This window comes from Dermacentor albipictus, chromosome 4, assembly GCF_038994185.2.
Source record: "Dermacentor albipictus isolate Rhodes 1998 colony chromosome 4, USDA_Dalb.pri_finalv2, whole genome shotgun sequence".
Classification (NCBI taxonomy): domain Eukaryota; kingdom Metazoa; phylum Arthropoda; class Arachnida; order Ixodida; family Ixodidae; genus Dermacentor; species Dermacentor albipictus.
In genome coordinates, this window is record NC_091824.1 from 39,203,443 (window position 1) to 39,227,760 (window position 24,318).

Consider the following 24,318-nt stretch of genomic DNA (forward strand, 5'->3'; position numbering starts at 1 on the left):
CCTAACTTTCGCTTCAGCAGTCTCCATGGAGACGAACTGCAGTTCGTGGGACATCGGGTTAATTTTGGCTCGTACGCTTAGATCAGAGTTGTGCATAACCTTTAGGGACCAGGGCCCGTATTGCCACAGCTTTTCGTTCGTAAGTGATCTTTTTCATTGGCTGATTGCCTTCGATACTAGTACGTCCTACATCACTATTGGCTTCTACGACTGCTTTGCGTAAGAACGCTTTGTGAATGCAGGCCCAGATTTGTCGCGAAATGGCATGACACTCTCGAGTGCGCATACAGAGGGCTGTTATAAATAAAAATTTCACGTTTGCATTTCATTCCATCAATAGAGACTTTTAGCGTGTCCGCTATTCCGGCAAACCGGGGCGGTTTGGGCGAATTACCGGATGGTCGGGGGCGTAAACGTGTGCGGCCAGATTTGTGGCGCCAGCTTTTGGTGCAAAGCTCAACTACCTAAACACAGACCCAATTACTATATTCTTCTCAACTGGTGTGTAAGTTTTCGTCAGCGGCGTAATTGTGTACACAACTACATCATCATCATCATCATCATCATCATCATCATCATCATCATCATCATCATCATCATCATCATCATCATCATCAGCCTGGTTACGCCCACTGCAGGGCAAAGGCCTCTCCCATATTTTTCCAACAACCCCGGTCATGTACTAATTGTGGCCACGCCGTCCCTGCAAACTTCTTAATCTCATCCGCCCACCTAACTTTCTGCCGCCCCCTGCTACGTTTCCCTTCCCTTGGGATCCAATCCGTAACCCTTAATGACCATCGGTTATCTTCCCTCCTCATTACATGTCCTGCCCATGCCCATTTCTTTTTCTTGATTTCAACTAAGATGTCATTAACTCGCGTTTGTTCCCTCACCCAATCTGCTCGTTTCTTATCCCTTAACGTTACACCTATCATTCTTCTTTCCATAGCTCGTTGCGTCGTCCTCAATTTGAGTTGACCTCTTTTCGTAAGCCTCCAGGTTTCTGCCCCGTAGGTGAGTACTGGTAAGACACAGCTATTATATACTTTTCTCTTGAGGGATAATGGTAACCTGCTGTTCATGATCTGAGAATGCCTGCCAAACGCACCCCAGCCCATTCTTATTCTCCTGATTATTTCCGTCTCATGATCCGGATCCGCCGTCACTACCTGCCCCAAGTAGGTGTATTCCCTTACGACTTCCAGTGCCTCGCTGCCTATTGTAAATTGCTGTTCTCTTCCGAGACTGTTAAACATTACTTTAGTTTTCTGCAGATTAATTTTTAGACCCACCCTTTTGCTTTGCCTCTCCAGGTCAGTGAACATGCATTGCAATTGGTCCCCTGAGTTACTAAACAAGGCAATATCATCGGCGAATCGCAAGTTACTAAGGTACTCTCCATTAACCTTTATCCTCAGTTCTTCCCAATCCAGGTCTCTGAATACCTCCTGTAAACATGCTGTGAATAGCATTGGAGAGATCGTATCTCCCTGCCTGACGCCTTTCTTTATTGGGATTTTGTTGCTTGCTTTATGGAGGACTACGGTGGCTGTGGAGCCGCTATAGATATATTTCAGTATTTTTACATACGGCTCGTCTACACCCTGATTCCGTAATGCCTCCATGACTGCTGAGGTTTCGACAGAATCAAATGCTTTCTCGTAATCAATGAAAGCTATATATAAGGGTTGGTTATATTCCGCAGATTTCTCTATCACCTGATTGATAGTGTGGATATGATCTATTGTTGAGTAGCCTGATTCCTGATTCTATTTCTAGTTATTGTTGAGTAGCCTGATTCTAGTAGGTGTTCCTGATTCTATTTGCGATTACCTTAGTAAATAGTTTGTAGGCAACGGACAGTAAGCTGATCGGTCTATAATTTTTCAAGTCTTTGGCGTCTCCTTTCTTATGAATTAGGATTATGTTAGCGTTCTTCCAAGATTCCGGTACGCTCGAGGTCATGAGGCATTGCGTATACAGGGTGGCCAGTTTCTCTAGAACAATCTGTCCACCATCCTTCAACAAATCTGCTGTTACCTGATCCTCCACGGCTGCCTTCCCCCTTTGCATATCTCCCAAGGCTTTCTTTACTTCTTCCGGCGTTACCTTTGGGATTTCGAATTCCTCTAGACTATTTTCCCTTCCATTATCGTCGTGGGTGCCACTGGTACTGTATAAATCTCTATAGAACTCCTTAGCCACTTGAACTATCTCATCCATATTAGTAATGATATTGCCGGCTTTGTCTCTTAACGCATACATCTGATTCTTTCCGATTCCTAGTTTCTTCTTCACTGTTTTTAGGCTTCCTCCGTTCCTGAGAGCATGTTCAATTCTATCCATATTATACTTCCTTATGGATAGAATTGAACATGCTCTCAGCTACGCCGCTGCCGAAATATTGCACCAGCAGCGAAGCAGAATAAAGTAGGTTACTGCAATTTTAGCTCTGCGTTTGTTTGTTTGAGCTCTACAACAACAGGCGGCTGCACCGCTCCGGCCGCTCACGTTTACGCCCCCGACCACCCGGTAATCCGCCTAAACCGCCCGCCCCGGTTTGCCGGAATAGCGGACGCGCTAAAGGTCTCTAATATAGCACGTATTTTACGAGAAAAATACGCCGACAGATCTGTCCCGCACCGATAAACAGTGCGAAAAAAACAGCAACCTTGTGAGCACGAGTGAATGCTTCTAAACACGAAAGACCCAAACACCCAAAGATGCTTCAAAATCTCTGACGTCGTACTAAAGTACCCGCACAGCGTTTTGGGTGCGACATTTATAGATGGGAACTTGGCCCTTCTCTGAGCCAATAGCTAACTACTTCTTGCCACAAGAATATATAAAACTCCAGTTCTTGAAAACATTACTAATTGAACTATGCTGACAGTTCCTCTTCTAATGTATTTGTATGTGCCCGCACTTAGAAGGGTCTCTTGTGGGCTGAACGTGTAAACACGCTACGCCGTACTTCACATTTGCGTCTTGAGAACAACAGCAACAAAAGAAAAGTACCGGCAATATTGCTACTGTTGGATCGAGTTTATTTTTCTGTGGTGCTCTTTTATGCGGGATGTTTGCTCCTCTTGGACACCAGCAGAGTGGGTGCACTCCAACTGGGCGTACGAGATTTCTGAAAGCTAGTTACATATACGAGCGATCACTGCGCCAAAGTAACTGCTCCCTATGGAGAGTATAGCTTTGCCCAGGTTTTACCTATAACGCCATTTTACAGTATTTTTTTGTTCAAGACAATGTCGGTATATGAATGAATGAATGAATGAGTCAATCAATTAATTAGTTATTGATTGCTATTTGTTTGTTCCAGTCAGTTATGCTATGAACTAAAAAAAATTCGGCAGAGACACTTAAGAATGCCTAAGGCTCATTTACATTAGGCTGACACGGCACAGATTTTCGTCTGTCGATGGTTGCCGCCAGCGCTTTCCGTCCCGTCGGCGTCCCTGCTACACTGCACGGACGCCACCTCCACATCGGCGGAGGCGATTTTCTTTTCACACGGTGAAAGCCGGTCGCTTTGGATCTGTGAAGTCGTCGTCCTGCATTGTTTCCTACTATCGCTCCCGACAGGTACCTGTATTTGCGTTTGATTTGAGTAATGATGCTTCGGCAACAAACTATTAGTGACAACTTGGCGCTCTTTCCGAGATCCATTCACGGTTTCTTAGCCCATTAGACCTAGCAAACGCAGCTCTCTAAGTTCGACAAAGCATCTGATATCGTAAGCGTTCTGACATCTCGGAGGTGATGCATTTTTCTCAGAGGCTTGCTTGTTTGTTGTTCGACAGATCGAAGGCGCCGAAAAGCGTATGTGTTTATATTAGTCACCGTTGGTGGTTTGCCGCTTGTTTCAAATACTGTGGAAACCAACGTTCTTGTGGTAACAATGCCTGCGCCGACCTGAACTATTGAGGAAATGCTGCAAAAAGTACAGATTTGCGCTTACAATCATTGACGAATCACCTAGGGACGAGCTTATACATGAGTGACCGGACTTCGCAAACGGCTCTCACTGCTGATTTTGGCAGGTTTCTCGCTTTCCGTGCTTTGTCAGTCGCTTCGCGCTTCTTGCGCGCGGGTTGCACGAAGTCAAGAGCGGTCCATTTCAGGCTGTTGCGAGCGGAAGTGAACTACACTGAACTCGAGAGACCAAAATCAGCGTCGTATCGGCCTAGCGTGACCGGGTCGTTAGTTCAGGCCAGCAGTTATGGGTGCGTACGTGCACGAACCCCGGCTGCAGGTAGTTTCTTCGCTGAACAAAATCGGCACCGTTTCTAGCGCGACACAAGACTGCTGGCAAGAGCTGACGACCATGGATTTCAACTTCGGTAGTATGTTTCCGTTACCTTTGAGCAATCTCGTTTGTCGGTGCGATGTTTTCTCTATGCGGCCGATTTCGCGAAGGCCAGTCGAACGACAGCCTGCAGACTGATTTTGTCGGTGTCGGCGTCACGAAATGTCACACTGCGACGACTCGCTGTCTTCGGTCGTGCCAGGGGCGGTGGGCGGGGGGGGGGGGTATGTTCGAGTGCAAGACAGCATGCCCGCGATCCTCACTTTTCTCAAGAATGCACCTTGTACGTTTCACCACATTGTACAAAGGTGATGCTGCGGCGCTTTAAAAACCCCTTGCCGCAACGTTTCCTTTGCTAAACTCTTGTTGGTGTTGCCTATCGAACATTTCGCTGGGCAGACGCAGCTTAGGTTGCCACTTTTATTCTTTTTCTGCAGCATGGTTAAGGCTAATTGTGAAATGCATGCTGAAGGTCCCGCAGTATCACACTAGCTTCTTGCAGCCGACAACCACGAGCGATGTCACAACTGCGACAAAACCAAAAAAAAAAAAAAATGTTCGAACGATACCTTCGCATTAGCATTGACGGCAGTTGCCCGGCGCATCCTCTTGCCAATATACGCCACCAGGGGAAAGCGCGCTCCTGCATGTTTCTTAAGCGGTGCATTCTCCATGCACGAGCCGCGCATGCGTCTTCTATAGCAGGACAGCACGGCAGTGCCGACACTGACGGCGATGGTTCAAATGCACCTCGAGCATCCGTGTATTTTCCATCTAGAGTGAGAGAGAGAGAGCGATGACAAAGAGGACGAGGAGCTCTTTTCTGCAGCCCTTTAGGGACCACCTCTCAGCACCATGCTATCGCAATAAAATCTAAAAAAAAGTTGCTTGCGCACATCTGGGGCGCGAGATATTCTCAATGTATACTTTTATTGTTCGTTTATTCACCGTTTTTTCGGAGTGTTCTAGCTCTGCTACAGCGCCCACGCTTTCCGCGTACATAACCACGAATTCGCGCCCCCGCTGCTTCGCCGTGCGCAGTGCTGAGCGTGAAGCAGGCCATCCCGATCGTGATGGGCGCCAACCTGGGCAGCTCGGTGACGAGCAGCGTGGCCGCGCTCTCCCAGGTGACGCGACGCGACGAGCTGCGCCGGGCGTTCGCCGTGGCCACCGCGCACGGCCTCTTCAACTGGCTCACGCTCGTCGTGCTGCTCCCCTTCGAGGTCACCTTCGGTGAGGGACGCTGCTTCTCCGGCTCTCTGCGACATGGTATCAATTGTCACTTACAGCGCATACATAGACGGAGGGCAAAAAAGGACGACGTAGACAAGCGCTGACTTCCAACTGATTTTTATTTTCAGAAACAAACGTATATACCCTGAACACCAAGACAAAAGCGCCCTCTACATGAACGAGCGCACATGCGCTCTCGTTCATCTTAGGTACCAAATTCTGAATGCATTCTCAAATCGGGTTGCTGCTTGTAGAGGGCGCTTTTGTCTTGGTGTTTAGGGTATATACGTTTGTTTCTGAAAATAAAAATCAGTTGGAAGTCAGCGCTTGTTTACGTCGTCCTTTTTTGTCCTCCGTCTATGTATGCGCTGTAAGTGACAATTGATACCATGGAATACCAACTAGCCCGTACTCAACCTTGCTTCAGTCTCTGCAACAGCCTGTCCCATTTTATACCTACTCGCCGCCCAATCCACATTAATGATGACCACCGCGTGTTCTTTACCGTGCGCCCAAAGCACTGTGCGCGGGCGTCCTCTTGCATTCCGCCCATATCGGAATGCGGCCGGGATTTGAAGCCGCGACCTCGACCTAGGCAGCACAACGCCATAGCATCTGGGATAACGCGGTGGATGCTGCGAGACAGGCTTGGGTTGTTGGGTGACTTTGAAATGTGGCTACACGGCCTAGTTGCAGAATTTTTTGTTTTTGCTTTAATTAGCTTGAAACCTTGACACAGCTGTGGTTTCCGCTTTATAGATAGCGTTTGTCCTGTGCACACGTGAATGGCAAATAAGTTGTACTATTGGCGGAAAAACCACGAATCATGAGAATCCCTTTTTTTGGCAAGATGCTGCCTCAGGTTAAGTGTAATTTTCGCCTTGGCGCCAACTGCTATTTCCCTATTCAAATAAAAGTGAAACGCAGAAGTTGTATAATTAAACAACATATGAACTGATTTGAATTAAATGTCTTGAATTTGAGATAAGAAATGTGAATTCTACGCGTTGTAAGAAGCAGAATTTGTTTAAAGCATGAAATATTTTACGAAAATTTTAATAAATTGTTAACTCAGCACAAAAAGCTGATATCAGAATTTGCTAGATATGTGTAAGGGCATCTTAAGCGAAGAAATTTGATATACGAGTTACAGCTTACGTGAAATTTCGCAGTGCTTACGAGTGTGTCGCAACATTGCTAGTAATGAATTAGTATATTCGAATTATATCAATTTTGTCCACTTAAGATGTCTCAGGAGATGCCGCCTACAAAATTATGATATGGCGTTTCATTTGCGAATTGATTGTAAACTGATTTCTTGTTTTTCTTTTGTTTTCATAATTTTTTGAAGAAAAAATACAGCCTAAGAAATATCCCTCTATACAGTGACTAGGTTTTAACTTTGTTTTAAATGCAATCAACGTCATCGAAATCGCCGATTTCAACGAGAAAATCTATTTCTCTGTTCTCATGTATGTTAATAGGAGTCCTTGAGGTGATCCTACATCAGCCCGTATATCACTCGCTCCAACAAAGATTTAACCAAACGCGTTACTTCACATGCTCGTACCACTACTGTATATATGTACTAATTGATTTTTTTTATGTACTAATATTAGGAGGGCCCTAAGGCACTTTGGGATCTCCCACGGATGCTCCAAGGAATTAGTGTGCCCGTTAACGTAACATTCCAAGAATAATGATAACAAAGCTTTCGTCCGCAGCGTTCTTAGAGTCGTCATCCCGAATGGCAGTGGAGGCCCTGGACCGCAAGCACCGGCTGCTCCGGTACAACCACCTGCGTGCGCTCACTCGGCCGCTGACCAGCTTCATCATTCAGGTGCGTTCAGCGCCACGTGGGAACGAAGCAGCATCGAAACCCTGCATGCGGCGCTTGGAAGTTTGATGGCGAAACGCACCTTACGGTGCCCTTTGACCTCTCAAACAATGGGGAGTTATCGCACGCAGCACCTAATGGACGGACACGTTCATCTCGCAGGCACCACGCAACGAATGTGCGCTCTGTCTACAGAAACAAAAGAGGGCAAAAGTACACCTGCACCACATCGCTTAAATCAATCAATCAATGAATCAACCAAAGAAAATTTCGTCGGATAACTTGAAAATGCGGAGAGATATTTGGGTCGATAGCCAAATGGCATAAGACAGCGAAACAATTAATACTGAAACGTTTCAAATATGTGACTACCGAAAACAATACGCACAACTACAATTGGTCAGGAACATTACTAATCTATAAACAATTATTGGCGCAACGCAAGCTACTGCTAGGGAGGATGACAGCAAAGAAAAAAAAATCAGCAGGAAAATATTTACATCACCATTGAAGTGATGTAAAGACTGAAGACAGCGGCAGATGCATGGAAAGAGCAAGTTCAAGGAGTGAAACGGTAGAAAAATGAGGAAAATTATTGCCCTGCCGTCCTTGTATGACGGTGGCAAGGTGATACTCGGAAGTGGCTTTGACGAAGTGCCGCAATATTCGCGCGCAAGCACGCACATTCAAAATTCATCAACCAGGCACTTTTTTTTTTCTTCTGCTCTTTTCACAGACTCATGCTGAGTACTCTTGAGTCTTTCTTTTTAATTAGTAACTACTAGTTAAGATTCTAGAACACATGTAGACGTTATTGCCATTGTTAAGGGGACGGGGTTTTGTGAACCTTTGACAGCATCTGATTGGAGCTCGGACCAGGTTGATCGTCAGAGAGGTTTCAGAAGGGAAGACGAGGTGATGTAAAAACAAATAACAGAAGTTCAATATATCTTTGTGGGTGAGCGGTGCGCTCCAGCGCTCCAAGACAAAATATGCAGGAGCGTTCCGCGTGCGTGCAGCTGCACATGGCGGCTCACTGCTATCTTATACCCTCGGCCATCCGGACATCCTCATTCTCTGCTGCCCCCTGGTAGAGGGTCTTGTCAGAAGACGTCGGGTCAACCCACACAGAGGGGCATCGGAGAGAAGCCACTCCTTGGCGTAGAGGGCCTGAATGTAGGACAGAGGGGAGTAAGATTTGCACATTCCGCGCATAATCCCGTCGCACGCACCCGACGGAGAAGCCCTTTCATGTTGACGAGCGTGACTGTTAGACACGCCTTGGCCCAGGCGTTTGGCATATGTTTTATTAATTGCCGCACAAAGTGAACCGTAACACCATTAGCAGTACACGGCAGGAAGCAAAGCGACAGCTCTTTTATAGAAAATATTCTAGTGGAAGATGCCACCGAAAGCGGAGCGAGATATCAGAGATCAAAACGATATTTTGGAACTGCTTCAAACTCATTCTTATTGGAAAATATTTCCAATGCACAAAACTCCGTGAATAAGTATTAAGTTTCTGTGACAACCTACCTCACGTCCTCAACCTACTTCATGCCCATGAACTAGCAAACCAGTGCTCGGTGCAGTCGGCTTGTTAGCTGAATTCTGCCGGTCCTACTGGTCAAAGCACTTATTGTTCTGTTTGTTCCTTCTACATTATTCGTATCGAGTGCATCGAATTTCATGCCCGATACGTTGGAATCATTGTACGCACCTGTATTTAGACACATACCACTTTCGCACGTGTGCCTACGGGCGAATAAATTTTCTTTCGCCTCCATTGCGCGACCGCGAACGCCCACTGAGTTGGCGCCATTGTATCGGCGCTGAAAGTCCGATCACCGTTCACGAAAACCGAAGAATGAGTAAAAGAAGAAAAATAAATTAAAAAAGAGCTATCCGCTTGGAAAAAACTTACGAAGCCTTAACAAAACCGTTGGTGCCAATTATACACTCAACTTCAAACGTTGAGGCAGTATACTAATGTAGGTGAATAAATCACACGTACAGTTAATCTCATTGATGTCTATAGCCATCATGGAAGCATCAGATTAGCTGAGCAGTCACGCAATTGTTAAAGGCCAAGTGCAACGAAATTTCATTGAGACTAAGTTGACTGTAAATGAGTAACATGCGTTTGCTATTGAAGGCAATATCGGCAGAGCTGCAGGGTTTGTAATTGTCTAATATTCTTATCAGCAGCACTTAAACGGCACCTTAGCAGATGATCGTTGCACCTGGAGGTTAGCTGATGTGACACAAGGCCCAAGACGTCATTTCGGGATTAGCCATGGCTGGCGCGAAAAAAAAAATTGGAGCACGCTTAAGCTTCACCTTCAAGAGTGGAACGCGACAGCGTTCCCGTCGACCCGCCAAGGGGTGTAAGACAATGCGCTACGGCGCAGCGATCACTTACGAGCCGCCCCGCATCGGACTTTGCTCCCACCTATCACGCGGTGAGCGTCCAGCAACGCAGCGTTCGGCACGGCAACGAAACGTGCGCCTGAGCAAACGGAACGAACCAAAGAACTCGGTGTCTCGGAGGGGGAAACGATCTGTGCCAGCCAAACGTCGTGATCGGCACGGGCAGATCGATAGATAGATAGTAATCTAAAGAAAGGAACGGCGCTTGATTCTACAACCCGTGTGAGAGCACGGCGAAGCGTCGTCAGGGGAGAGGGAGTCGGGGCCGCGACTCGCCTGGCACCGGTCCCCGCACAGCCCCAATGCGCGCGTGGCGCGCCACCTGTCAGGGCAGCGCCGTACATAGAGAGGAGGGGGTCTTCTGTGTTTGCCGCAAGATGGCTCTGCGTGTGCGGTAAGCGCAGAAGAAATGTAGCGGAAACGTACTTCGCTACGCGTTTAACTGCGACTTCTGTAATTTACATGCTTATAATTACCGATATACACAGCAGTATAGCTTTCTACGGCACGTTTGTAAGGCAACACCGCATTCACTAGAGGCGTTTTTGTCCCACTTTGAGCGATTGAATTCGTGGCTGAGTGGTAGCGTCTCCGCCTTACACTCCGGAGACCCTGGTTCGGTTCCCGCGCAGCCCATCTTGCAAGTTGTTTTTATTTATAAATTGTCTGCCATGATTTTTCGCTCACGGCCAACGCCACTGACACCGACGACACCGGCTTTTCTGCGACACGAGCTCCTTAACGCTGTCGCGTTATAAATCTCGGAGATAATGTCGAGGCGCCGTGTGGTGTGAGTCACGCGTCACTCCCCGCGAGCGGTAATATTTGGCGACATATTAAAATGCGACTAGCCTTTCTGGGATACTACTTCACGCCATTTCGTGGGGCTGTGTATCTGTCCGCTTGTCTATCTATCTGCATGTGTATCTGACTGTTGTTCCGAAAGCTTACGTCACTCGGTGGTACATGGTCTAATGTTTAGAGCATCGGACTGCTGTGACGAGAAAACCTTGTTTGAAACCAATTGTCGGGCCAACTTGTGTTATTCATATGTTACGCTGCGTATGCGCCGCAATCAGTTAATCCGTTCTACGCCAACTTGTCTTACTGAGTATGTGCCATTCCTTATGCGCCACTCTGAGTGCCACAGTTTAAACACTTTGATGTCAGTTTGGGTTAGTGGGTAGGAGGAGCAAGTGGGTATGGGCCGCTCTGCGATGAACCTCTTTAACGCCATCTTGGATCACTAGGCTACGTCTAAATAGGCATCTGCCACTCTTTGGTCACCCTCTGTGTCGCCAACTTGGGTCGCTGGTCGTATGCCACAGGGTTTGTGGCGATTTTCATTGACAAAGATCATTTGAATTTCTTCGTTGGTGGGCGGTGTCGAACACCCGTCATATAGATTGAGACATTCTCGTCTGAAAAGACATTCAGACATGCGACACTGCGTGGCACGTTCATGAATGCCCATTTAAGCGCTAGAGGGTATCACGGCTGAATAGAAGCTTCATACGTGACGCGTTTGAGGGGTAGCGATACGGCGGGTCGATACACTACTTCAAAGCTTGCTCGCATTAACGTCGACATTCATCGTGAGATAGGTTCTGCAGAATTCTTTTTTCGGTCTGGATGTAAAAAATGTCTACTTTTGTGAGCCTATATTGACGCTTCCACTCTTAATTTCAAGCGTAAAACTGTGTGTCCTATTATGCAGTAGCTGATTCCCCCCGCCCCCCTCCTCTTTTTTTGCGTAGACCATTATTGGCATTGCAGTTGGATTTCAACTCCTCGCTGGAAGCGATCGCCTTATTATACGCACCAGTCATCTCCGCTTTCTTTTTAGACCATCGAGACGCAACACGAATGTTCGTACTTCGCAGCTGGAAGAAGCGAGGCCTCCGCAAAGGATGACCGCCGAGCGCAACGACGGCAGTGGCATCGTCATCAACACCGTCCGCACCTGCTGCGCCTTCAACGGGAGCCGCTGTGTGAGACCCTGTGAGTGCGCAGTTATTACTATTGACTGAATCCAGAAAAAAAAAAATGAGGGTTCGCGCGTCAGAACCAGGATCTGATTATAAGGCGTGCCGCAGCGTGCGAATCCGGATTGATTTTGACCACCAGGGTTTCTATAACGTGCACATATAGGTAGGTACATGAGCGTTTTTTTTTTTTGCATTTCGCCTCCATTGAATATGGCCTCCACTACCGGTATCGAACCTTCGACCTCTACCTGTTAACGAAATAGGGTTGGCCGGAAAAGTGGTGCTTGAATAAGGGTGTGCTCTAAATATCGATACAGACAGCTACTTTACCGTCTTCGCCGAGCAGCCGCCATCTTAAAAGGGGCACTGTATAGAAACATTTAATTAACCTGCAGTGAAAGTCCTTCCGCAGTCTTTATTGGCGAACAGCGTCAGACCTTTCAAACATGGCGAGCATCGTGGTCCAAGTCGCTAGCCCAACGCAGCAGCATCCACTCTCCTGTTCCTTCACGCGCTGCAAAGTGATTTCCAACGTCCTCCACCTCGATAATTTCACTACAGTACTGCAAGCATAGAAGTCGCGCCGGTTCCGTAGTCTCGCGGATGTTTGCTACAATGGGACCATACACACCGGAACATGTTCGTCATTACTCCCGTATACTGTAGAGAACTTTCCAAGTTTCTAGTCGTACCCGCCGTGGTTGCTTAGTGATTGTGGTGTTGGGCTGCTAAGCACGAGGTCGTGGGACCGAATGCCGGCCACGGCGGCCGCATTTCGATGGTGACGAAATGCGAAAACCTCCGTGTACTTGGACTTAGGTGCACGTTAAAGAATCCCAGGTGCTCCAAATTATTCAGGAGTGTCCCTGCTATGGAGTGCCTCATAATCAGATCGTGGTTTTTGGAACGTAAAACCCCCTAATGTTTTTTAATGCTTCTAGAACGTTACCGGCACCACGTCATCTCGTATGATTTCGTTGTCATAAATCATTAAGCTATTACCGTCTGGTTTTCCTGAAGTGCGCGCCTTTGGATACCAACGGGTAGTTTCCGGTGGTGATGGTGGTGATAAACCTTATTGAAAGATAGCAGGGTGGAGGGGCAGTCTCTGTACCAGCGATGCCAGAGATGGCATAGTCTGCCTTACTGGGCCCTGCAAAGGCGAGATATGTCTGTGAGATTCCGCGACGTACCTGGAACTTCGTGCTGAGAATGGGCTGTAAGGCGTCCCACTGCCATACATTAGTAAATCAGTGGTTATATCAGTACATTATAAACTAGCGGTCAATTATGCAATGAAATTGCGATTGTGGGCTGGACTCCTCCAGCCCACCTGTACTACTATGGCTGCATTCTACGACCTCGGCCATATAAACCCAGTGTCGTCTATTGTTACAACTGTTTCCGACCGTGCCACATGCGCCAATCCTGTCCATTTACAGCGCCAGATGAAGCTGTATTAGCTGGCGCAGTGTCCTATCGATGTGGACTCTGCAAGACCGACGACCACGAGATCACTTCTCCAACTTGTCCCACAAAGCAAAAGGCCACTCAGAAGGTTCGTCGCGGGATCCCTAAGCAATGGCCTCAGCATGCTGCAACACAACCAGTGCCGACATCAAACAGGTTTGCGGCGCTCCAGTGGGATGACGACGACTGGCCAGAGCTTTCCGAGCCCAACCCGCCTGCACCCCATTCCCAACAGACTTACAGTGACAAAGTTCGCAGAGACCGCCGTCGTCTGCTGGTTATACAGAAGCAGAGCGGGCCGGAACATCCGCGTGATGATATGGCAGCAGTTGACAATCAAATTGCCCGCCTTTTAGCGGAGATATCCAAGCTCCGACAGCACCGTGAGCTACTTGCGCGTCGGCGACGTTCCGTGGATTCTCACACCAATACAAGTATCGATTCCGCTGCATCATCGTCTCTGTCACGCCCTGCTGTATCGGTCGCAGAGTCTACCAGATCTCCAGCTCCGTTGCCGGATAACTCTACAACATCCCTTTTGCGGTTCATGGTCAGCCAGTTATCCAACCTGACATCTGTGATTTTGCAACGCCTGGACTCGTAATCAAAATGGCGGGCACAGGTGTTTGTGGCGTGCTTCAGTGGAACTGTAGAGGGCTCTCCACGAAAGTGGGGGAGCTTAAATCCCGTCTACGTATGAACAAGCTGCAGGTGTGGGCCCTGTTACTACAGGAGACCAACGCCTTGCCTGCCATTCCGGGCTTCAGTGGATACGTGTCTCCTTCGATCAGTGACCGTCGCGTGCACACAGCTGCCCCTCCAGGAAAGGCGGCAGTGTATGTTGATACGCGCTATCCTCAGGTCTGCCTTTCTCTTGAAAACTGGTGTAACTCATATCAGGAGGTAGTGGCAGTAGCTGTGAAGTTACCCAAGACAACTGTTGTGGTAGTGTCATACTACATAAGACCAGCCGGTGGCTCTGCTTCAAGAATTAATCTGGGCTGGTTAGTGAATGTCCGTCGCCAATACCCAGCGTGTCCTATTTTAGTTGGTGGTGATTTCAACGCCCCTCACCCAGATTGGGGGTACCCTACTTCTAGCCCTCGAGGTAGGCGTGTGCGGGACGCCTTCGCGGATGCGTTGTTTGTACTACTGAACCATCCCGATTCAGCAAAGCGAGCTGTGCCTCAAGCTCGACGTACAACATACGCACCGGATCTTACGTGGTGGTCGGGTCCCGGCACTCCTACTTGGCGCCTGGAGCCCGACTGCTGGGGTAGTGACCACCACCCTATCATCATCGGCCTTCATCAGTCGCAGGCCCGCCGATTGCGCCGCAAGTGTTCTGTGGTCAATTGGGACAAATTTCGCGCCGTTCTCCAAGACACCTCTGTGGACTCGTCATCACTACTTGTTGACCGCATACAAAGCGCGTTCAATGAAGCCACAACCATCAGCTGGGTAGACGTCAATCGACCGGCACCGGATATCGGCCTGCTCAACTTGTGGGCTGCTCGCAGACAAGCTGAGCTGGCAGCATCCCGAGACCCCACTTCTGCACAAGCACGTACAAGACTGAATTTCCTTACTGCTAAAGCCCGCAGATATGAACGCGACCTCTCGCGGAGGCACTGGCATACGTGGTGTGAACGGTTTTCGTCCAAGACATCGAATGCTTCTCTCTGGCGAACCTTCCGCGCCATGGAACACTGTGGTAGCCGTCCAGACGCGGCAGCCACAGCCTGCTTCGCTGCTGGCTTGTCGCCGGATGATTTCGCCAGAGAAGCAGCCCGGAGGTTCTTCCCGCAGTACGACGTGTTGCCTCAAACAGCCAATGGTGCTTCCTTGCCAGGCATTCCGACACATATCGACAGGTTACCATCTACGGCAGACTCCGAGGGGATTGCAAGCTCTTTCACCATGCCTGAGTTGCTTGCAGCGATAGATGGTACCAGTCGCAAGACAGCACCAGGTTCAGACTCTATTACTTATGAGGCCTACAAGAACCTGAGCTCCGCTGTGCTGCCTCAACTCCTCGACACCATTAACAAGGTATGGCTAGATGGCGGTGTCCCTCCAGGCTGGAAGTCAGCTATTGTGATCCCGATTCCGAAACCAAGCAAGCCGCCGACTGACCTTGGCAACTTCCGACCCATTTCCCTAACGTCAACGTTGTGCAAGCTTGCTGAGAAAATGCTTGCCACACGAATGTCGTGGTGGCTAGAGCACCGCGGTTTCTACCACCCTGCTCAAATTGGCTTCCGTCCATCCATAGGTACTGAAGATGGGCTGGCTGTCTTGGCATCCTCGGTTTTATTGTCAACTCGTAGCCACAGTGTCCGTACTGTCCTCGCTATGGACGTCGAAAAGGCGTATGATAACATCAGTCATGCTGCCATCTTGGCTTCAATTGACATGCTGCATTTTCCCCCCAGAGTACGGAATTTTGTCAAATCTTTCCTTGAAGACCGACATTTTGCAATTCGCCTCAGTGGTGACGCCGTCGGCTCATTTGTCCCTCTTCGTGGCGTACCCCAGGGATCTGTATTATCACCCACATTATTCAATATTGCTTTCATCCCGTTTGCATGGCGCTTACACGATGTACCCGACATAAAGTTCTTGTTGTACGCTGATGACATCACGGTATGGAGCACTCATCACGACCTGCTGACTCAAGCCGCTGTGCTTCAATCAGCTTTAGATATCACAGCGACTTACGCTTCTTCGGTCGGCCTTAGGCTTTCCGTCGGCAAATTTGCTTACATGTCAGTCGCCAATCGCTGGGGCCGGCGTAAACTCTCTGCAACACCCATTCGTCTTCATCTATCCGGAACCCCTCTTCAACAATGTTCAACTATAAAAATTCTGGGTCTGACGGTACACGAGTCGGGAACCGGAACTGCTTGGCTCTCCAGCGCTAAAAAGCAGGCAATTCAAACGTTGGGTCTGATTAGGCGCATTGCTCCTAAAATGGGCGGCGCCAGCTCATATGTTGCGCGACAATTGGTAAAGGCGGTAGTGCAACCACGCCTTATTTATCAAGCCCAATTCCAGCATTTGACGAGGGCACAATGGGATCGCCTTGAGGCTGTTAATCGCGAGGCAATGAGGGTCATCACTTGCCTTCCCCGCATCACCCCGATCGTGGCTCTCCAAGAAAATGCGCAGCTCAACACACTAGATGAGCTGGTGCAGCAGCGGCGTGATGCTCGCAGGCTTAAGGCCAGCCTTTCACACGCAACGAGTGCTCTCAGGGCTTACGCTTTCTCGAACTCGCTTCTACCACCGCCATCGCCAGTTCTTCCTCCCTGGAGTTTTGTACAGCTGAGTGACAACAAGCCAACTGATATACATCGCCCGACATCAACTCACGCGGCGGCATCGCTTCGTGACCGAATTGTAGATCAAGATGCCCACCTGCCGCTTGGCTCCATCGTCCTTTACGTTGATGCAAGCATTAAGGGCTGTGAAACAACCACTGCAATTTATTGCCCATGCGCACCTGCCCTTAATAAGACGACCCGGTTTCAAGTCCAAGAACCTCCTTCCTCCTTTTGTGCTGAGCTCCTTGCTGTCCGAGAAGCGTTGTGCTCTGTGGCCGCCTTTCCCTTGGTCCCCACGGCCCGCATCGTCATCCGCACTGATGCTCTCCAGGCGACGCGGCTTCTGCGACGCGTCAGTCGCAGCCCTGACATATGCCAACAGATCCATCTTCTGGCGGCACGCATCCCGCAGTCAATATCTGTCGAGTGGATCCCACGCGACCTTCTAAGCTTCCAAAGCCGTGCGGATTCTGCGACCCGTCTAACGACCTCTCCATCGTCACCGCCTCAACTCTTTCACCTAGATGATGCCACCCTCCTTTTTACAAGAAAGGAGCACCTCCGGCGCCGCACACGTGCTCTCATACCTCCGTGTGCGGTAAACCTTCCCCGCGGTCTTACCCGTGCAGAAGAGTTTGCGCTTCGGAGGATCCGGGTCGGGGTTGCCCTCACTCCTGCCGTGACTAGGAAGTGGCCGCACTTTCGCCCGCTATATCCTCGTCCTGAGTGCCCACTCTGCAAGTCGCCAAACGTTGAAGCCGACATCCACCACCTGCTGTGGGTTTGCCCTGCTCTGAAACCGACGAGGCTCCGGCACCTCGCAGCAGCGGGACTCTCGCCGCATAATCTGAGCCATTACACTGCTTGGACGCAGGGACCGCATTATCGATCCCTCTTGGACTTCATTAGGTCAGCAAATCTATTTTCATTCATTTAATCATCCTTGATCACCCCCATCCCATACCCTTGTATGCCCTGAGGCATTTATCCTCGCATTAAAAAAAAAGAAAAAGCGATTGTGATGATTCGGCAGTGTAGCGATGATCAAAGTGCTAGGTGATGAAAATACACACCGTGGTACCTCAGTGGATACAACGTCGCGCGGCTCAGCTCTCGAAGTCGCGGATTCATTACAGACGGCGGCGGCCGCATTCCAGTGGGGGCGCGCAGAATGTAAAAAAAAGAAGAGAAAACAACAGAAACGATCGTGTAGTTAGATTTAGGTGCATGTTAAAGAACCTTCGGTAGTCGAAAGTAATACAGAGTTCCCTGGTACTGCTCGGCCTCGTAATCGTGTTGTGGTATTGGCACGCAAAACACCAGAATTTAGACACAAATAATTCATTTAAATAATAAGACGAGTGCAGGGAGCTTGTGTATTTCCTCCTGTTGTAGTCGTCTAGACTGCGCGCTATTTATGCGTAAACTAACGTTTCCGCAATAGCAAAACAGCCGCTCTTTAGACTCGTGTCACACGTGAACTTGTTAATATTCTCCATCGTTAGGCTGCTTCACAAAAAACGTCGTCTTTCTTTATTCCGTGTGAAGCGTATTCGCTGGTGCTCGTACAAGATCTAGGATGTACAGTTGTGCGATATATTGTCACGGGTATAAAACTATATACACGGTGTATTTACAAGGCGTATATCAACAGCAGCCGAGAATCCCGAGAGACTGTTGCCACTTCGTCGTCTTCACCGTCAACAACCTTGTTCTCTTTTCCCACCGTAACACGACCCCTGGCAGAAAAAAAGCACCGAGACGGGGCCGTCGGTAAGGGCATAGCAAGGCTTAAGCCGGGAGACGTGTACGAGGTCAGGTGATGCGGAACCGGGTGGCATGACGGAGGTCTCGGGGATTATCTCGTAAGTGACGTTGGTCATTTGACGTAGAACACGGTAAGGGCCTTTGTAGCACGGAAGGAGTTTCTCGGAGAGCCCCACTCGGCGGCAAGCGGACCAAAGTAGCACGAGAGAGCCTGGTGAAAAATAGGTGTCACGATGGCGGCGATTGTAAGCGTGCCGTTGAGATTCCTGCGATGCCAACAGACAAGTACGGGAAAGCTGACGTGCATGGTCAGCGTGGGTGATTGCGTCGAGGGCATACTCGGTCCTCGAATCCTATGTCAAAGGGAGTGAAGTGTCCAATGGTAATACAGGGTCACGACCGAAGAGTAAATAAAAGGGGCAATACCCAGCAGTATCATGGCGTGATGAATTATAGGCGAACGTGACATAAGGGAGCGCCACATCCCAGTCCTTGTGGTCGGGCGAAACGTATTTCGATAACATGTCAGTAATGGTCCGATTAAGTCGCTCAGTGAGGCCGTTGGTCCAGGGATGATAGAAGGTAGCTAGTTTGTGCGTCGGAGGAAAGTGCGGCCGCGGTCAGTAAAGAGCTGTTGCGGGGTGCCATGTACTAAAATGATATCCCGGAGCAGGAAATCTGCGACGTCGATTGCGCAGCTCATGGGAAGTGCTCGAGTGATGGCATAGCGCGTCGCGTAATCAGTAGCGACAGCGATCCACCTGTTGCCGGAGCTGGACTCGGGGAAAGGGCCAAGGACATCTAAACCCACGTGAAAGAATGGCTCAGGTGGAATGAAAACTGCGTCGGTACAATACCCCGTGGTTGAGAACGAACCACCGTAACGTTGGATAAGTACGAGCAGATTCGATTCGGGCAATGAGGGTCCTCAAGGTAGCTTCGTGGCGTTGCTCGTTGGGCATGTCCAAAAGCTGCAAAGTGGAAAGAACACTTGCGGAAGCGTCCATGCCGGCCTTGGCGGGCGTGTGTACAGGGTAACGGGTCAAGCAGTCGGCTTCCTCGTGTAGGTGACCAGACGTATACACCACCGAATAGGAATACCCTTGTAGCCACAAAGCCCATCGCCCAAGCCTCCCTGTGGGACCTTTTAAGGACGAAAGCCAACAGAGAGCGTGGTGGTCCGTTACAATGGAAAAGGGCCTGCCTTATATATAGGGACGGAATTTCGCCACTGCCCATACAACGGCCAAACATTCGCGCTTGGTAATAGAGTAGTTACGCTCTGCAGGTGACAAAAGACGGCTAGCGCACGCGATGACACGTTCATGGCCGCGTTGAACTTGTGCCAAGAACTTGTGCACCGATTCCGTGGCCACTGGTATCGGTGCACACCTCTGTAGGGGCTGAAGTAGCGAAGCGCCCTAGAATCGGTGGGGTGGTGAGCACGGTGGTAAGGCGAGAAAAGCCGGTGGCCTGAGAGGATCCCCATGAAAAGGGCACATTTTTCTTGAGATCTGTCAAAGGGCGTGCTATGGTGGTACAATTTTTAACAAACAGGCGGAAGTAACAGCAAAGGCCCACGAAACTTCGAACATCTTTTGCGGACTATGGAACAGGGAACTCTTTCACGGCGCAAATTTTCTCTGGGTCCGGTCGGATGCCAGCCGCATTGACGACATGTCCAAGAACAGTAGTCTCACGGTGGCCGAAGTTATATTTTTTTGGAGTTGAGCTGTAGACCGGCCTTGCGAAAAGCGGCAAGTACAGCTGAAAGGCGCTCAATGTGTGTGCTAAATGAGGGCGAGAACACAATAACATCATCTGGTTAGCAGAGACAAGTCAACCACTTGAATCCTCGGAGCAATGAGTCCATCAACGCTCCGGCTCAAAGGTAGCCGGAGCGTTGCATAGCCCAAAAGGCATAACTTTGAAATGGTAAAGACCGTCAGGCGTTATAAAGGCGGTCTTCTCACGATCGACAGCGATTAGCCAATATCGAGACCCTAGGTCGATGGACGAAAAATACTGTGCCCCGTATAGGCAATCGAGGGCGTCATCCATACGAAGTAGTGGGCAAACGTCCTTCTTAGTGATGCGGTTGATGTGGCAGTAATCAATGCAGAATCTCCATGAGCCGACCTCCTTTTTGACCAGCACGACAGGGGAAACCCAGGAAGTTGACGAAGGCTCAGTGATGTATTTTGATAGCATCTAGTCTACTTCCGTTTTGACGACTCAACGCTGCGACGCGGAAATTCGGCAGGGTTACCGATGGATGGGTGGATTATCGCCTGTGTGTATATGATGTTTGACAAGTGACGTCTGGCCTAAGGGTTGGTTGTTCAGGTCGAATATATTCTTGTAGGAAAGCAATAGACTGCACAGCTGTTCAGTCTCCTCAGTAGTGGGATTCGGGGCAATCATTAATGTCGGTCGCAGTACATTTGGCAGACCCGAAAGGCTCACAGGAAGCGTCGATGGCAAAAGTCTCAATGCAACTAACTTCTAAAGCAGTGTGTAGCCAGGGCGATATCTTTAGGCAGAATTTGCTTAGCGAGCCCGAAATTCACCACAGGGAGCGATTGTCGTGCGATTGTCTGTGACCCTCAGTATTGTATGCGCGCTATGGGTGAGAACGATGACAGTTATGTAAGCGGAGATGTAATCACCATCGGGAACTGGTGTAGAAGGCGACATTTCGATGTATGTCAAGACATGTGGTGGAAAGTGAACAAACTCAGTCGGTCTTAGGCGAATTTCGTGCGGTGTCGGAGGAACGTCCAGTAGAGGTAGGTCAGGACGCACAGTACTTGAGGAATAATCGATGGGCGCTGAATGGGCGGCGAGGTAAGCCTAGGATGAGGTCATGGGGGCATTGGTCAAGCACAGTGAAAAGGACGACAGAATGGCGGCCGGAATCGCTCACACGTGCCGTACATATTCCAACCGTGGTCACCGTGCTACCATCGGCGATTCGTACGAACCGAGTAACGGCAGGCGTAACAATTTTCTTTAAATGGTGGCGTAGGCGGCTGGTCATAATAAATGTGTGTGGTCCGGTATCTATGAGGGCTGTGACGGGTGTGCCATCAACTTGGACGTCAAGAAGGTTATCTCTACGAAACAGCGTCAAAGGAGAATTTTGTGGCGAATCCGACAATGCAGCAGCGAATCCGACGATGCAGCACCACCACGAGGTGCCACATTGTCTTGCTTTCCTGCTGGGACGGTCCTGGGTAGGTCGGTGACGGCGAGCGGTGAAGCTGGGGTGGACATGGCTGGCGACGTTGAGGCGAGGGCGAGCGAGCATAGCGGCGAGTCGAGGTAGTGGAGTCGGAAGCGCCTTAGAAGCGATGGGGTGAGGAACTTCGAGGCGAACATGAATTCCGGAAGGTGTTTCGAGGAGGGCATGGCCAACGGCTCCGGCAGTGATGGGAAACATGACAGATTCGGCCGCAGCGGAAACAGATCGGCCTGTCGTCAGGTGTGAGCCAGTCCGAGGGATTCCGGGTAGCGTATGGATAACGGACACTGTGAGGTTGACTGCGATAGGACCGAGGCATAGGAGCAGGGCGGTGTCAGGGCGACTCAAGGAGCAGACCCATATTTGCGATTTCCTTGCGAACCACGGACTGGATCAGCGATGTCGTCTGGGCAGTGTTGTTCCTAGACATCTGTTGAGGCGAGGCAGGAAACGCTGCTTCGAGTTAGCGGCGTACAATTCGGGCCACGCTTTCGCTTAATGGTGGCGAGCGAGATCGGTCGGTGGGATCAGTACAGGAAGAGGTTGCTGCAGTATTTGGAAGCCATGTAAACTGATTGTATATGCGGGGGCTCTTCGTCTTCTCGAAACAGCGGCATCCCTTCCCGATGGCGTCGACAGTCGATACGTTTCTGAAGACCAGAAGGTTGAATGCATCGTCTGCGATGCCTTTGATAATTTGTCCAACCTTGTCCGCCTCTGGCATGGTCGTGTCGATGTTATGACAGAGGGCTAGGACGTCCTGAATGTAGGAGACATACGACTCGGTAGCAGTTTGGGCACGCGTGGCAAGTTGTTGCTTGGCAGGTAGTTGTCGACCGGTCGGATTACCAAAAACGTCGGACAGCTTTTCTTTGAACAAGTCCCAACTGGTTAGCTCTTCTTCGTGCGTGCAAAACCACGTTCGCGGTGTTCCGTCGAGGTAGAACACGACATTGGCCAGCATTATGGTCGGATCCCACCTGCTCACCTTGCTGACGCGCTCATACATCTTCAACTATTCTTCTACGTCGACACGATCGAGGCCGGTGAACTTACCGGGGTCTTGCGGCTGAGGTAGAACAACGTACGGGGTATGCGTCGTCGGCATTGCAGCTGCAGATGCGGTGCCTTCCACTGGAAGCATGGTCCCAGGCTGGGTGAGACGTCCGCTGCGGAGCTCCATGGCGAAGACGCGTACCCCGCAAACGTCCACCAAAATGTCCAGGATATAAAACTATTTACACGGTTTATTTACACGGCGTATATATATAAACCGCAGCCGCGAATCCCGAGAGACTGTTGCCACTTCGTCGTCTTCTCCGTCGACGACCTTGTTCTCTTTTCCCGTGGTAACAATATGAAGGTGAGAGTGCTACCGTCCTCGATTCCTGCAGTTGTTCCGTAGGAGGGCGAGTGCTGCGCTAGAGAAAGCGATATTTCATGTTCTTTCCTTGCTTTCCTCTTCCATGCAGCGGTCACCACTCACTTTAATTTGCAGTTGTAATCTGCTGATGCTTTACTTTTCGTCAACCTATTTTTCTTTTCGTGACAGTAGCCTGACATTAGTTTGAAGCTATCGCGTTAATGACTCAAATATTCTCAATGTGATTACGTAAGGTTCGGGGACAACACAGACAACAGAGAAAAATCGGCTGCAAGAATGGGGAATGTTCAAATTGCTACCTTAAGGTACCTTAGTAGGAATACGGATCCAGGAGGTCCTGAAAACTCAATCTCAAATCTTTTCGTGGCTAAACATAGGCAAAAAAGACACAATCTGAGTCGCTATTCTTGCCGACAGCAAAAAGATTGAGATCGAAATTGAATACATGTGTGATTTTTATTTTACTTTTTTAGAACATCGTTGGGATGACCATAGATGAATCCTAAAACAGGTTCAATTTACCCACTTAAAATATTGGAAAATCTGTTTGCAGTACTAGATTTAAAAGTCCTTGGTAAGTATTCCATAAATTTTCAAATAAATCGGTTATGATTATTTTTTAGAGCTCTCTAAAATCTTGTTTCTTATTTTTACAATTTTGGCTTTTTCAAATTTTATAACGAAATAAGTGCGTGGACTAGTCGCATACTTTTTTTAACTTGCGAGAAATCTTTTGAAGATTTGTCAAATATTTTTCACTTTCATTGCCTAAGCTAAAATGGCCAAGAAAGAACCATGATTTCGGGTCCAATCAGAGACAGTTGCTCAGAAACCAATGTTTGGCAATTAAAAAAAGAAAACATACTGCTTGTGGCATAGTTTAAGCTTCCCATGCGCCAATAGTACTGGTGGCGTAGATTTATAAAAAATATTGCGGTGGGGCACAATGCCTTAATGTTATAGTAATAGGCCTTTGAATTTGTAATAACCGACAGTCATTAGACCTGCTTTCCACCTTTAGTGAAATAAGATTTTAAAAAAAAAATCCGTGCTAAGCTTTGTAAAACGAAGGTTGATTCCTTTCTACGGAGAAATTTTCCCACCTCATATAAAAATTTCGCTAAAAACTGACATTAGCCGGGATCCGCCTCAGTCTGTCCTTTTCGGTAGAGTGTACTAGAATGTTTTGAGTGGCGCGACCGGCCGCCGCGGAGAGGGCCGGTGAGCGTGGAAGTTGGCGGTGGCGCTGCAGTCAACCGCACTTGAATGCGTCTTCGCGGCCAGCCTGCCGTCTGCTGCAGCGTACGGAAGTCGCTGC

General features: G+C 49.1%; 1 protein-coding gene across 2 annotated transcripts in view; it reads left to right on the forward strand.

The window, feature by feature from the left end:
• LOC135911432 (sodium-dependent phosphate transport protein 2C-like) overlaps positions 1–24,318 on the forward strand; it is a 57,540-nt gene that overhangs the window by 9,018 nt on the left and 24,204 nt on the right. For both annotated transcript variants that reach the window (XM_065443719.2, XM_070538050.1), the window contains 3 exons: positions 5,363–5,554; positions 7,279–7,394; positions 11,705–11,822. In XM_065443719.2, coding sequence (XP_065299791.1) covers positions 5,363–5,554; positions 7,279–7,394; positions 11,705–11,822 — 426 coding nt within the window. The remainder of the gene's footprint in view (positions 1–5,362; positions 5,555–7,278; positions 7,395–11,704; positions 11,823–24,318) is intronic.